The following is a 14892-nucleotide window of genomic DNA, read 5'->3' on the forward strand; positions in this document are numbered from 1 at the left end:
AAATACTCAAATACGTATAATGTTATAAATTCATATACGCATTGCATTAACTGACTAAACTGAAAACATTTCCACACCTTTGTTAAAATTCTTTCACAGACTATAATAAAAATGCATAAGTAAAACTGCTCAGTAGTTGCACGAGCACAGCGCTGTTTGTCGAGCGTCATGGTTAGGGTTGAGGGAGTAGGTGGGAGGAAAGAGAAACACGCTTGTGAGTGCGCCTCCTCTAATAACGCGAGTAGGGAGAGATGAATCGCACGCCGTTGTGTTTCAAGCTTCAGGACCATCACCAGTACGCAAACACGCTCCTATTTAATCGCGTTTTTCCACGAAACCGTTTTTGACTCGTAGACTGATCTTAATGAATTCCCGTCGAAACGCACTTGAAGCAAAAGTTTGGCAAGCGGAAGTTCGTGCGGTAGGAAATCTGAAAAAAAAGACTCGAAAATAACACATTTATCGTTTGTCTCGTTCTGGAGTGGGGCAGTGTTTTAAAATATGGACACGCATGTTAAGGAGGGACAACTGTACGTCCAGCATCAGAAGTTTGGAAAGGTAAGACATGCACGCGCTGAATTTGGCTTGTTTGAATTTTAAAATGATGCCAGTCCAGCGCACTGCACGCGCTGCAACCTGGCATCAGTGAAATGCACTGAAGTTAATAAAAACAAAATAAACAGAGTAGCAATAAAAAGAAGGCATAGAGCATTTGCAAAAGTGCGCATAAAAGTGTTATAATGTTTTTAAAATGTATTTTATAAATAATTTTAAAAGTACGATTTATCTTTTTAAAATAAAAGAATTCGACGTAAAACACCCCCGATTAAGCTTGTCTTCACTGCGCTGTAAGAGTGACTCTTATCTCTCCTGTGACATGAGATGGTCACATGAATGTGTAGCCTACATCAGCTAGATTCAGTTACACAGCACACACATCATTAGATTTGAACCTATTCCGACAACTACGTGTCTAAACCTTTCATATTCACCGGTTTCGTCTTTGTTTATTCATGCACATAGTCAGCTGTGTCTCTACAAATATTTTCCACTCACATAACTGTCCACGTGCGGTGGAAAATGCTACATCACAGATACTTGACCACAAACGCGTCTATTTGTTTGATTTAATAAGCAAGGCATTTATTTTTATCATTCTCCTGATATGAGTCACATGTCTTCTTTCAGACGTGTGTGGGATTCAAAATAGCGTGTTTCTCTTTTAACTGTGGAGCTAGAGTTTGTCATTAATTCATTATTCACTTCCTCAGTCTATCTGTGAAACGTCTTTGTGCTTTGGAAGTAGGCAAATTATGAGAGCAGATATGTCTTCAGCCCCAGGCAACTGCAGAAATTCAATTCGGACAATTTGGAGTTCAGTAGCCTTCTGTTAGTCATTCAGATCCTGTTGCATAAACACAACGACATAAAGGATTTTTCTTCAATAAAAAAAATAACGCAACACTAAGGCACCTTGTCAACTAGATAGTCCAGTATTATAAAAAATAATCTTGTGTTCATTCATGGTGACTTTTCGTTTTATAGGACAATGATGATAGTGTCAAAATGTGATCGCTGAATCACGTAGAATAGTTTTTGTTGATATTCTCACAGATTCACAGTGCGTGCAGTATTTTTAGAAAGCATGGAGCTTGAGTAATTAGTTACAATCCTTGGCGTCATAAAATCAGCCTTTGGCTGCACTTTTTGTTTTATTAGGTGGCCTTCAGGGGACCTGAAGCTCAAACACAGTGTGATGTGGCTTATTTGTGTGGGGGAAAAAAGGAGTAAGAGAAGAGAAACTGATTTGTCATCAAATAATAGATCCGTTTAAATATATAAAGCTTATATGTCTATGCCATGCCTCCATCCAGGACACTTGGAATGTTTGGCATGAGTTGCACGGATTTATTTTATAAAGCTTTTGCATCCTTTTAAAGCTTGAGAAGAGGTGGTCACAATCCACTCCCATTGTAAACAGAAAAAGCAACAATAAAAATGTCTGTGGTTTGGGCATAAGGAACAAAGCCATGGGGGGGTTGATCGACATGAGGGCGAGTAAATAATAACACTGACATTCAAGGTGACAGAAACGGCATGGGTTCACTCTTTCTGGAATTCTGTGTTCATTGAATTTGTTCATTAGATTTGGACTTTTGAAGTGTCCAAAATGTGACAGCCTGTGAAAAACCAGTTCAACTATTTTGTTGTGTGATTTCTACATAAAACCATCCTGCATACTATGATTTTGGTGATGATTTGGTGAAGCTCGTGAAATGTGACAAGCTCTTGCCCTGCCAAGTTCAGTTTCAGTTTGTATAGGTGAGTGGAGAGATATTGGTTTGGGCCTGGCCCACAATGGCCTTTGCTCATACATTTACTACACCTGAACCTTAACTGTGACTAATGGAAGTATTGTGTTCAGCAAACATCTGTAGACACACCTCTGAAGTGTAACTAAAGTATTTCAAATGAAACTGACACAAACACATTCGTAAATGCCTGGAAATGTCACACTTTGAAAAATTAGTGATCCTCTCCAAGCACTATGTTCTGTTTAGCATTTGTGTCTTGCATATAATTGTTTAACTAAAGGTGCTACAGAATCATACTTACTTTAAATATATGCACCAGGTTGGAGTTTCTACTTTCTATTAATGCTTCTGTGAATAGACACATTATAGTTTGAACCAGACTATTCTGATTTGATACTAGAGGTGCACCGATTGACCGGCAAGAGATCGGAATCGGCCGGTTTTTCGTATGATCGGCCCGATCGGTGACCGGCCGGTCAGTCTCACGTCTCGCCGATTCCAAGCCGATCTTCTGTTTCCCGTGATGCGGGCAAGAACGTCACAGCCGTCAGTACACTCAAATCGCAAGTAAACATGTAAACGTGCGCGCGCACGGCCTGTCTTTCACGGCTCATTTATACTCGCATGTGTGTCCACCAGACCGCGAGTCTCTGCTGACTGACTCCGCATCTCTCATATCCGCTGACTGCACGCGCATATTTCATATCCGCTGACTGCACGCGCGTGCACAAGCATCATGTACTGTACAGACAAAAAGGTGCACTGTAGTTCATCTCTCGCTGCTCCGTCTACATGGGGTATGTATGCTAACAGTGATGCTATTAGCATCATGCTAAACTCAGACACATGCTAAACTAATGTTGAAGTCGTTCACTCTGTGTAAAACAAATGTAAATTCCATTCAACCTGATTCCTTGTCTTACGTTAAAACTGTGGTCATTTCACCTAGGTAAAATGACATTCAACAAGACTTCTACTTGTTTTGAAAAAAAATCCAAAATATAAAAAAATGAATAAATCAACCAATATATGTGATATATAACTGATTGAGTTCTTTACTAACACAAAAAACTGCAAATACATATACATGTTTAGAGTAGAATTCACTCATAAGATTTTTAAAACTTTTTTATTGAAGTTGCAGCAAAAATCAACCCACTTCTTTTAATCCTACAGACACAAGAAAAAGAAAATTTATTTTACATTTCAGAAAAAATGAAATAAAGCAATGTTAGTTTCATAAACGGAAACAGACGAGAATAAAGTTGAAGTATTTTATTGTTATCTTAGACTTTTGTGAGATGAGTACAAAAATGAAAAAGGTAAATTAAGTGACATGTTTAGTTATATTTTATTATTTGTACTTCTTTTCAGTCACAGAGTACTTCAATTTAAGAGTTGTTTGGGAAAGAGAAGAATCTGTAATTTAATGCAGCTTGGAGAACTGCATTTAGGGAAATTTGGGGAATTGTAATGTTCAATCATTTATTCAATGAAAATAAAAAAAATGTGTATTGAAGAAAAGTTAATATGCTTTATATACAGTATACTGTCAATTATAGTTTGTGGACAGAAAATCGGAATCGGCAAAAATCGGAATCGGCAAGTTTCACTTGTAATAAAATCGGAATCGGCAAAGAAAATTGCAATCGGTGCATCTCTATTTGATACAGTAACTAGAAGTTATTTTCTCTTCCTAATACACTATACAGTATATAATTCAACAAACATGCATATAATTCAACAGAGGGGTGAACTATTGTGTCTCTGTGGTCCCCGGTTAGGAGACAAACAAAGAGTAACCCTCAATATATATAGATATACATGAACTGTATTTATATATACAGTATACTGTGATCATGTGTCTGGTGGGTTTAAGAGCAGTGTTATTAAGTGGGGAAGTCAAATGCTCACACTTTGTGCAGAAAATGTCTGAACTTGACACCAGACATATGTATTAGGAGGGTTTTGTTCAATTTTCCATACAAATATGTGTATAAAATATAAATATGAAACCATAAAATAGGCTTAAGGGTTTATTGACAGTTTAACGCAGGTGTTTGGGATCTTTTATGAAAAGGCTGAACAGTTTGAACTTCCTGAATGGTTTAAGTCTTACTGTGACACTGGCTACACATTAACAAAATCAAGTCACTCTGGATTGTGTGTTCAGGGTTAATGAATTTACTTGTGTACTGTATATGTCGGCACCTTTGTTTACTTTTTATGTTTTGCGTTTATGCTTTGCACTCGATAAAGTTGGACCGTTAAGAAAATTAAATCATATTTTTAAAACCTTCCTTATCATTTTCAGGTCTGCGGTCATAGTCAACACTTTACTGCTATAATATTACTGTTATTATTATTATTATTGCATGTTTTTCTTGTGAACACATACAAGCAAATATACACATTAGGCAGAATTTGAGGAAGTTATCAGTCGCTCTCTGTCTCGATGATTATTTGCATATATTTCCATGCTACACAGTATATTTCTCAAGTGTTACATTATAAAGTACTTTAAAAGTCATTACAGTCTCATTTAATTCGTTTTTATTAAATGGAAATTAGCACTAAAGCATTATCAGATTACTTTTCCCTGCAATAAACTTGTGATGGGACTACTTTAAATATACCATAATTAGGAGTCCTACATTGACTTGAACAATGAACAACTATGATAACTTTAATTAAAGAGGTAAAATTTTAAAGTCCACAGTTGACATGCAACATCAGATACATTTGATTGACATGCATTATCAGATACATTTGATTGACATGCATTGTTTTTGAAGCTAACATTACCATGTTGGTAATGATCTGATAAGAGAAACCTCTCAGCCACACTGAACAGACCAAGCAATTATGATGACAGATAAAAATTACAAATCTGATCTATCGCAGTATAACTAATATAATATATACTATTAAAATATATACTTAAATACCGGGAGAGAGACAAGTCCAAGTGTAGTCTCATAATAATTCATATTATCCATAACTTGGATGATCAGATTGCATTGTACTTGCATTGTGAGAGCAGAATGAAAAGAAAAAGCCAAACAACCACAACACAGATAAAACTCAAATGGTTCTTGCCACGGAACTTCCTGTATGTCGAGTTATAAATAGCAATTGTTATAATATTTTACTGATGGATAAAAATAAAGCATGGCGGAAAATTTACAACCCAGACCGCCAAAGTGACAGATAATGATTATTTGTGGTGCAGGCTCTTAACATGTTATGTTGTGTATGATTGTAAATATCTGTACTTTGAGACATGGTCACTTTTTGATATAATATTTATGAAAATGTTTTATTTGTTTTTATTTTTATTGGTCCAATTGCTATTTGAACATCTGATAGTTCCCACATTGACTATTTTCCTTAAATTTGACCCGTTTTAGTTTTAAACGCTTTAAAACATGATTTGGACTCCAGTTTGTGCCCATAGACAGTGCCAAATGCTAATGTCCTTTGAATCATTCCATCTAAACATGCAACATTTTATCTTGAATTCTAAGACACTTTTTGCTGTAGCTTACTATTTGATCTTGATGTTATTTTATTATTGAAATATGTTTATCATAATCAAATAATCAATGACTATTTGGTTTTAGAATCTAGTTCAGTTAAAGCCGGGTTTGTGTATCGGTTTGAGTCATGTGCACCAATTAGTCAAAAGGAAATGGGCAGCTTTACATGGGAGTTAGATACACACGCACCTGCAGAATGGTGGAGGAAGCAAAGCATGCTAGGTAGTCCCACACATATCCTCCCTGCCACATTGACATCTGCTGTGTGTACAATAGCCATCAGTTGTTGTGAGTGATCTATATAGTAGTTTGGTGCTTGTCTTTCTGTGATGTGTTTCTGATATTTTCAGTTGTTTTATCTTTTGCTTATCTTTGCTTTCTGCATAACAACAGCATGTTTAACAGTAGTCAATTGACCATGCTCCGGTGCACTCATATTAAAGTTTGTGGAACTGTTGCACTCTAAAAATGGCTGGGTTAAAAACAACCCAATTGGCAACCCAGCGCTGGGTAAATATTGGACAGAACACATTGGACAGAACACAGAACACATGGGTTAAAGTAACCCAGCACACTGGGTTACACATTTTAACCCAGCATGCGGAGTTATTGAAAAAAACCCAAATGTAGTCATTTTAACTATTCATGTGTTTAATTCTAGGTTATACTTGCTGGGTTATTCTTAATTTCTCCTGTGCTTCATTGTCAATCAAGACAATTGACATTTATTTTAAAAAAATCATTTTTATTTGACTGTAAAAATAATTGTTAATAAAAATTTAAACTTTTACAGTCAGTAGCAGCAATATTTATAGATTTGCTTAAATAAAAGAAAATTGTTAAATTATAATAAATAAAAATGTTTCATATCAAACATTAACAAGCATTATAAATAACATGTTAATAAATAACATTATAAATAACTAATAAACATTTTCCACAATATGTAGCAACAAATGACAATTAATAAAAATAACTAAATAAATAAAAATATGGCTAATATCAAACATTACCAGTATAGATAACACGAATGAATAAAATTCTGCACAATTACATGTTGCAACAAACCTATGTCACATGTCAATTAGAACAATTATCAGTGAATTATTAAAATCATTCATGAATCAGTCAAATTTGAATTCTGAATCAGTAAAAACATTAATGTGTAAAGGTATACTTTCACTGTATTTAAATTAAACGAATACAGATATTAACAAAAACAGGAAAAAAATAAAAGTTAAGTTATTCCTCAGCAAGCAAAGAGCAGCGAAGAAATCGAATAGCAGATGATTCATTCCCCTTCATTTGAAAAACAACAGTCTGGAGAAATTCCCAGGTAGAAGCGCATTGCCTGGGAAAGTTAACATCAAACACATAAAATGCGTTGAAACATACATCAACAGCTGAAAGCAGCGTGGTTTGTTCCAGAACTTGTCCATTCAAAATGACAAAAGCCTGAGATATATGCCGGATGTTTCCCATGGCGGAACAAAATGAAAGGGCTTCGTTAATTCTGTCCGGTGAAGAAATTCCACCACGTTTGGTCCAATCTATAAAGAAGAAAACCAAATGATAAAATAACAATACTCCGATACACTTAGCACTGTGTCTTGACATCAGGTATATATGCAAGTAATTGAAATGTTTGGTTTAAAACGGAGGGAGCAATATAATTGACTGGCCGCTTAATGTCCAGAGTGGACTCCGAGAGAGGCGTTCCTGAACCGGGAATGCTGGACCGCGCTCGCGGGGCACTCGCCGGTTTGACTCACTTTTAGTTCAATTCTCACTAAAGTTCATAGACTTAGCTTACATGTGATGGGGTTAACTAAAATGGTATTAATTCGCAGTGTCGCGCATCTTAACAGGACTATGCGAGTCAATTTATGTAATGGCGATCTGAGGTAACAGTTGCTGGTCATCTAAGTTACATCACTAATGTTAGTTAAGACACTGTTGCCTTGCAAAATGTTACAAATTCTGCTCATTTCAATAAATATTTACTTAAAACGTAAAAAACGTACCTTTAAATTGCTCCAACCAGTGGCTTTGCCCCATTGTTCTTTATACAAATGAAAGTTGCGTAGTACACTCAACGTCTTCAGGGCGGGAAGCGCGTGAGCCTCTTCAAACAACCCAGCGGTGGGCAAAAACAACCCAGCACATTAACCCAGCGGGTTTAACCCAACACCTGGAAAACTAAAACTACCCAAAAAGTGTTTAACATGTGGAAAAATAACCCAAAAAAACAACCCAACGGACTCAACCCAGCGTTATGGGTTAAAAAACAACCCAGCCATTTTTAGAGTGTGGAATTAGACACGGAGTATTGAACCTTCACTATAGGCATGCTATGAACTCAAAGGACAGTATAGTACAAAAAGAGATGGATAGCCCAACCAGTCTTCAGTATGCCAAGAAGTACCATTGAGGAATGTAGTGAACTTGTGAATTGTTTGTGAGGGACAGTAAAAGTACATTTTTCAACAAAAACACAATACGTTTACAGTAAATGGCTTCCAGATACCATTTGAATAGGCCTAGTTCACCCCAAAATGAAAGTTCTTTCATCATTTACTCACCCTCATGTCTGACTTACTGCTGAACACATAAGAAGATTTTTAAACAATGTGGGGGTTAATAAATTATGACACAGTTTTAATTTTAGAGTGAACTACCTCTATAATGTAACCGATGTACTGTAATACAACATACTGATTTGGCTTTTTTTCTTACTATGCATTGTACTGGCCATGGGCCCGTGTGGACCACATAAATGAATACAAGCTATGAAACATCTGTACACAATAATAGATCCGTTTGGATTGATCAAGCATGTTAATCAGCAAATCATCCCCAAGAGTTTTTAAGGAAGGAAATTATTTTTCTTGTTGCGCTGCAGTGTGAGGAACTGAATCTCTCACCCACATACACATCTTTTGTTTGGTCCAGAATCTCGTCTTTGTTGTTCATCTGGAGGAAGGGGCTTGATAGTTATTTTTACTGACAGTGTCATTGTCGTGTTCCTCTTGTTGTTATCATTTACCCACCCTCTTGTCATTTCAAACCTGTGACTTTCTTTCTTCTGCAGAACACAAAAGAAGATATTTTGAAGAAAGCTGGTAACCCAACAACACTGGACCCCATTCACTTCTATTGTATGGACACAAAACCAATGCAAGTGAATGGGATGCAGTTAATAACATTTTTTCAAAATATCTTCTTTTCTGTTCTGTGGAAGAATTTAAGTCATACAGGTCTGAAATGACAAAAGGGTGAGTAAATGATGACAGAATTTTTATTTTCGTGTGTGTGTTTAATATATATATATATGTGTGTGTGTGTGTGTGTGTGTGTGTGTGTGTGTAATATGTATATACATGTGTTTAGAGTAATACGGACTCTTTCAATTCTGTTCATACTGTAAGTCCTCTATCTCTCTCTCTTTAGAAATGGAAGAAGAACTGGTTTGTGTTGTACCCAGCAAGTCAAAACGGCATCGCACGGCTTGAGTTTTATGATTGTTCGGGTAGTGCCAGCGATAAACCTAGCACTAAGAAACTGGACAAGAAGATCATTCGTCTCTCAGAATGCATCAGCATTCTCCCTGCTGTCACCGAAACCTGCCCTAAAGAAAACATGTCCGCTTTCTGTGTTGAGACCAATGACAAGACGTATGTCTTCGCAGCAGACAAATACGTTACCAATGAGTGGGTGGAGAAGATGTGTGAGATTGCTTTTCAGGTAAGACATGGAAACTTAAAAAAACTAGTGCATTAATGAAGCATATTTGAAACAAAGATTTGTATCGCTGCTGTCCTTCTGAAACCCTGTATCTCCATATTTCGCGATTTTTAGTTTTTGCCATAAATCATTATTATTAGTCACCCTTTATATATGTCACTGGGTTTTGCGAATATCTAATCACTACAAAGTAGTAAAAAGTGCTTGTCAACTTTGACAAAAGTGTTTTGTGTTTTTTCCATTTTCTGAAAAAGAATGAATTTGGACATCCAATGTTTTGGAAGGACAGCGACAATATTATTTATTAGTTTTATTTACCTTAGAAGTACTGTACTTTATGTATAATAGTAGGCTTTGTTGTACTATATTTAATATTTGCGGATTTTATTAACAAAAAGTTGTAATCATTACTGTATAACATAAAAAAACAATTGTTTTGTATTTCAGTAATGAGAATTTGAAGTAAAAATGTGTTTAATTGTCAAGAAAATATTGAAAAATATCTGTACCCTCGGCCTCTTTTGATTTGGGGTGTTACATGACCCAGTCCTTTCTTCATAAAATACAGCCTTTAAAACCCTTTTAGCATCTTTCATCATAACAATGATGAAAATTACAATATTTGACATTTTTCAAAGATCGTAGGACGTTTTTCAAGGATGTTCCTTTGATGTAACAATTAATGCAAAAAACAGCGTTAAAGCATTTAAGGAAATGAAACTTTAGTTTTTATAAAACATGGCAGACATACAGGTTTTGGGAATTTTTAAAGATAGTTTACAGCAGGTGCTCTCCATACTAAGACATTTCTCTCTCTCTCTCTCTCTCTCTCTCTCTCTCTCTTTCTCTCTCTCTCTCTCTCTCTCTCTCTCCTAAGGGAGGGAGTTTTTCTCTTGGTAGTTCTGACTCAAATGGACAGAAAGAGCTTCAGATGGCAGAGAATCTCATCTATTACTCCAGAGAAGAAGGTAGGAAGGGATATATGGCATAGTGTACAGCATTTACTCATCCTTAAAGTGTTTTCAAACAACTGGTTGAAATTGTTTAAATTATGCTTTTCCGTAACATTTGGAAAACATTAGCTTTTTTCATAACATTTTTTCTTTCGATCTCATTTTATACCATCGTGCCATTTGTGAATTTCCTTGTTTCATAAATGTGAGTCACTTATATTTTCCTTCTTAACCATGCAATCTCCCTTAGTCCTTTTATAAACGTATCACCAGTAACTGTGTTTGACAAGGCAAATACGACAACACAAATGCACCAGCTCATGTGCATCACCAAACAGCTGTGCTGATGTTTTCCATAATAGGTAATGAGTCCTGAAAGTTTAGGCTGTGCGATGTCACTTCCACTGTCTGTTCAAATATGTTGTAAAGAATGTTCGCTTGCTAGATTTATAGATGTCATCCCATGGCAAAACTCCAACCAACCATTACCATGTGTCGGACTGAAAAGTCTATTGACATCATCCTGTTAGATGCAAATGGACTGGATGCAAATTTTCTCCTTATGTTAGCCATTTAACTTGTTAATAATGTTAAGGGCAAGATGTTTCCAGATAGATTGTTGGTTGTGTCCATTCGTTTTAAAATTAACAGTCACAGAAAGAGGCTAACAAGTGAGATGGAGGACAGAAAGCAGAGCGGTATCTCAGGCATTTCCTTTAACCTCTCTTTCATGGCTGGCACTTACTACTACATCCAGTGCTATGAGAGATAAACTTTCAAGGAGCAACAGTGTACAAGTTCTGATCCTGCTATGCATTCTCGGGTGTTTCTAGAGAAACAGTTTCTGAACCCTTTCTTTTTCAATGCTTACTTCCTCAGAGGGTGGGAGGCGACATTTACAAAGCTTTGGCATCCGATTCAAATATCTGCTGCATATACCTTTCTTGCATGAAAGCACAGCAGCGGGTAACAGAACCGAGTATAACATTTTTGGGTAATTGTTGGGATTCTTGTTGAAAGCCAATGCAGAGATAGACCGGACAATGAAGGTAGATTAGATTCTGGTTGCACGGCAGCATTTAGTGGAAAGTAGTCTAATCGCTTAATGTCGGTAGTCTCTGATAAGCAGGGAAATACATGTAGCATCAAATGAGATACGTCTTGGTTGTTATTTTACTGTATATTGCAAGTGGTTCTTATGTGATTTAAAAAAGGCCAGTGTTGGCTAATTTCCTGAGATTTACAGAACTTCCAGTTTTACTTGTGGGCCACAGAAGTTGTACCTAACTGGGAAATTTTCATATATTATATGTATTCAAACAGGCTATTTCAGTCACTGATAAGCTTGCTGCTATGCGCACTTGCAGAATTTTAACTTGAATGTGTCCTATATTTTGCAGTTAATGAATTTTGGGTGAGCGTCCAGAGGACAGAAGCATCAGAACGCTGCGGTCTCTCTGGTAACTACTGGCTTAGAGCGAATCTAGACAGTCTTATCCTGAAGGAGCCCAAGACTAAAAAGGATTTACTGGTATGGCCCTACAAGCTTCTCCGTCGCTATGGAAGAGATCGGGTGAGTTAATTTTATTTCTTAAATCCGTTTAATCTCCTAGGTGAATCCTCTCCTGTAGGTGAATGAGTGATACATCTTCAATGTTGGTTGTTTAATGTCTTCGGCCGTGACTTTATATAGCTCTCACACACCCACACGTAAACATGCACTCTTTGTGCCTAAAATAATCTAATGGCTGTTTGCATTAACCACATATTACACATGACATGTAAGGCAGGAACTTAGACCACTTGTTTCCAACTCTGCTTCCTGTCATTACCATAGAAACCGAATTGCTACAGGAAGTTGGCCTTCCTCTCTCCCTTACGGATGGGTGGAAGGCAGGACTAATGCGGCGAATGACTATTGAGTTAGGGTTATGATGGTTTATAATGGTTATTTAAGTGTGCTTCGTTTATTTTGTGAATGCTTTTTAGCTAATGTGTCCAGTAAGGGTGTCACAGTTTACTGGTATTGACAACCCTGCACTCTAAAACAATGCTGGGTTATTTTCAACCCACTGTTTGTTGGGTCAAAAAGGGACAAACCCAGTCGTTGGGTTAAATTAAATTTGATCCAGTAATGGATTAAAATATCCCAACATTTGTTTATTTATATTCCAACGGTTGGGTTCATCTCTTTCTGACCCAGTGAGATGAATTTGACTGATAGAATTATTTATTCAATTTCACTAGATATCACAATAATATCTTTATTGTGAATTCACCTGTAGTGAAAATCGGATATTGTGACAGCCCTAGTGTTAAGTAATAAGACTATTCAATTAAATCAGGTATTATCTACAAAAAAAGTAAAATATGACTAAAATATGATTTCTAATATGTTCCGCAGGTTATGTTCTCTTTTGAAGCCGGAAGGCGCTGTGAATCTGGTCCAGGAAACTTTACCTTTGAAACAAAGCAGGGGAATGACCTATTCCACATCATTGAGAATGCCATTCGGGAGCAGAAGGCCCAAGCGGAAGAAAGACACCAAAGCTGTCCATCATTAGACTCTGACTGCCCAACTCTCCAGCAGATTCGTGCTGCCATCGCAGATGCAACCAGTCGTGAACCAGACGGAGATTCAGGCGGAAGCAAGCCTGGATCGGCGGACGGCATCTTCAGTCGAAGGGATAATGATGGGAAAAATTTAAAGGGACGGAGTCTTCCAGAGCCACCGCCTCCAGTTGAGCCACCGCCGCGATCTGCCATGCCACGTGGGACTAAAAGTGGACAGCTCTTAGGGGACCAGGGGAGCCTATACTCCGAGCCTGCTGATTCCGTTCGTCCACCACCCAGTATAGGAGACTCTCTGTATTCTGACCCAGTGGATAGCATCAAAACTGTCATACCCACTCCCAGCCCACGCCTCAGGCCGCCTGGGGACGAGGGGGGCGGCCGCCACCCAGAGCCGTTCTACTCGGACATCTACGATCAGATCAGTCTGGATTTGGTACAGAGAACCGCAGCGTTGGGAATTGACAGCCGAAGCAGGCATCCTGCAGACGGACGCCCTAAAGAACACATCTACGATGAACCAGAGGGACGGGCAGGACCTGCACAGCTTAGTTCCACGATTTACGATGAAGCACGGTTGGAAACGCACGCTTGGAGAACTAGAGGACTGGAGGAGCCTCAAGGCCACGAGGTACCTTACATTACCAATACGGATGATACCACCCCTCCTTTTGGAAAGTCTCAGCAACCGTTGCCTCTGCCAAGACCAAAAGGCCCCAAACCTGTAACGGCACCCAAGCCGGGCAAAGCAGCACTGGCTAAAAAAGACACTCCTTTAGTGCCTCAAAATAAGAGCAATGCAAACCTGAATAACAATAATAGCAGCAACGATAGCAGGGAAGGAGGAACAGTTAGACGAAGTGGTGGTGCGGAAAGGGCTGGTCACAAAGCGGAGCTGTACAGTAATGTATCTAGACACAAGCCTCCAGCCAATGCTTGGCATCCAGCGATGCAAACTCCAGACATTATCTACGACAACTTGGGTGACATTTGACCGCGGCTTCTTTTTTTCTTTTTTTTAATGTCCACGTTTTTTAAGGGAACACTCAATGACGGCTCCGATTGGAAAATGTGAGTGACAACGGTGTACCTGAACATTACATGCGTCATTCAGTCAATGAGTGTAGCTAATACCACTATGAGAAACAACTACGAACTGTAGAAACTGTCTTTGCAATAATGGTAGGCTGTGGAACTACAGACATTGCCCTCTGAAATGGCTTGAACTGGAATATGCCACAATTTTGCACTTCTCGCACAAATTTTGTATATCTGAGTCTGTGACTTGCGTAAGAAACTGTAAAAGATTATGAAGCACTTGTCATAAATCATAATCCCAACATGCAAGAGAGTTTAGTGTTGAAGTGTACATGTTTTCTGACTGATCCGATTTGGTTGACATTTGGTTTTGCATGGAGATTGTAGCAAAAGTCGTACACGTGTTTGTTGTTTGTGTGTATGTGTGTGTGTGGGGGAGAGAGAGTCAGCAGCTGTGCTGTTGTTCAACAAGACGATAATAAAATATTATAGTAAAAGAGTCCCAATACTCCACTCACTCTTATTTTTCCTCTTGCAAAACTGTACGAGGAATTGCACTTCCAATGAAAATCTGGACTTGGTTTGTTGTCTCTTGAGTCACTACGGGGCTATGAAATCACCCAGAATGCCCTGTCCTTCACCCTCTATGCCTTATTCATCTTGTGCTCTGTCGTCTTGAACAGAGTTTGACAACTGAGGGATAATCCTGATGCACAGTGAATATTAACCAGC

General features: G+C 37.9%; 1 protein-coding gene across 1 annotated transcript; it reads left to right on the forward strand.

The window, feature by feature from the left end:
- Positions 1-177: 177 nt before the first annotated feature.
- dok1b (docking protein 1b) lies at positions 178-14715 on the forward strand. Its single transcript, XM_057346817.1, has 5 exons — positions 178-558; positions 9305-9598; positions 10476-10566; positions 11952-12124; positions 12956-14715. The coding sequence occupies exons 1-5, from the start codon at positions 502-504 to the stop codon at positions 14114-14116; spliced, it is 1776 nt and encodes a 591-aa protein (XP_057202800.1). The 5' UTR covers positions 178-501; the 3' UTR covers positions 14117-14715.
- The last annotated feature ends 177 nt before the right edge of the window (positions 14716-14892 follow it).

The sequence above is a fragment of the Triplophysa rosa genome, linkage group LG1 (genome assembly GCF_024868665.1).
Source record: "Triplophysa rosa linkage group LG1, Trosa_1v2, whole genome shotgun sequence".
NCBI classification, from domain to species: domain Eukaryota; kingdom Metazoa; phylum Chordata; class Actinopteri; order Cypriniformes; family Nemacheilidae; genus Triplophysa; species Triplophysa rosa.

Coding starts and splice junctions, on each gene's coding strand:
- dok1b (XM_057346817.1), top strand. CDS start 502: ATGGACACGCATGTTAAGGAGGGACAACTGTACGTCCAGCATCAGAAG. Junction 559..9,304: donor AGCATCAGAAGTTTGGAAAG/GTAAGACATGCA, acceptor CTCTCTCTTTAG/AAATGGAAGAAGAACTGGTT. Junction 10,567..11,951: donor CTATTACTCCAGAGAAGAAG/GTAGGAAGGGAT, acceptor TATATTTTGCAG/TTAATGAATTTTGGGTGAGC.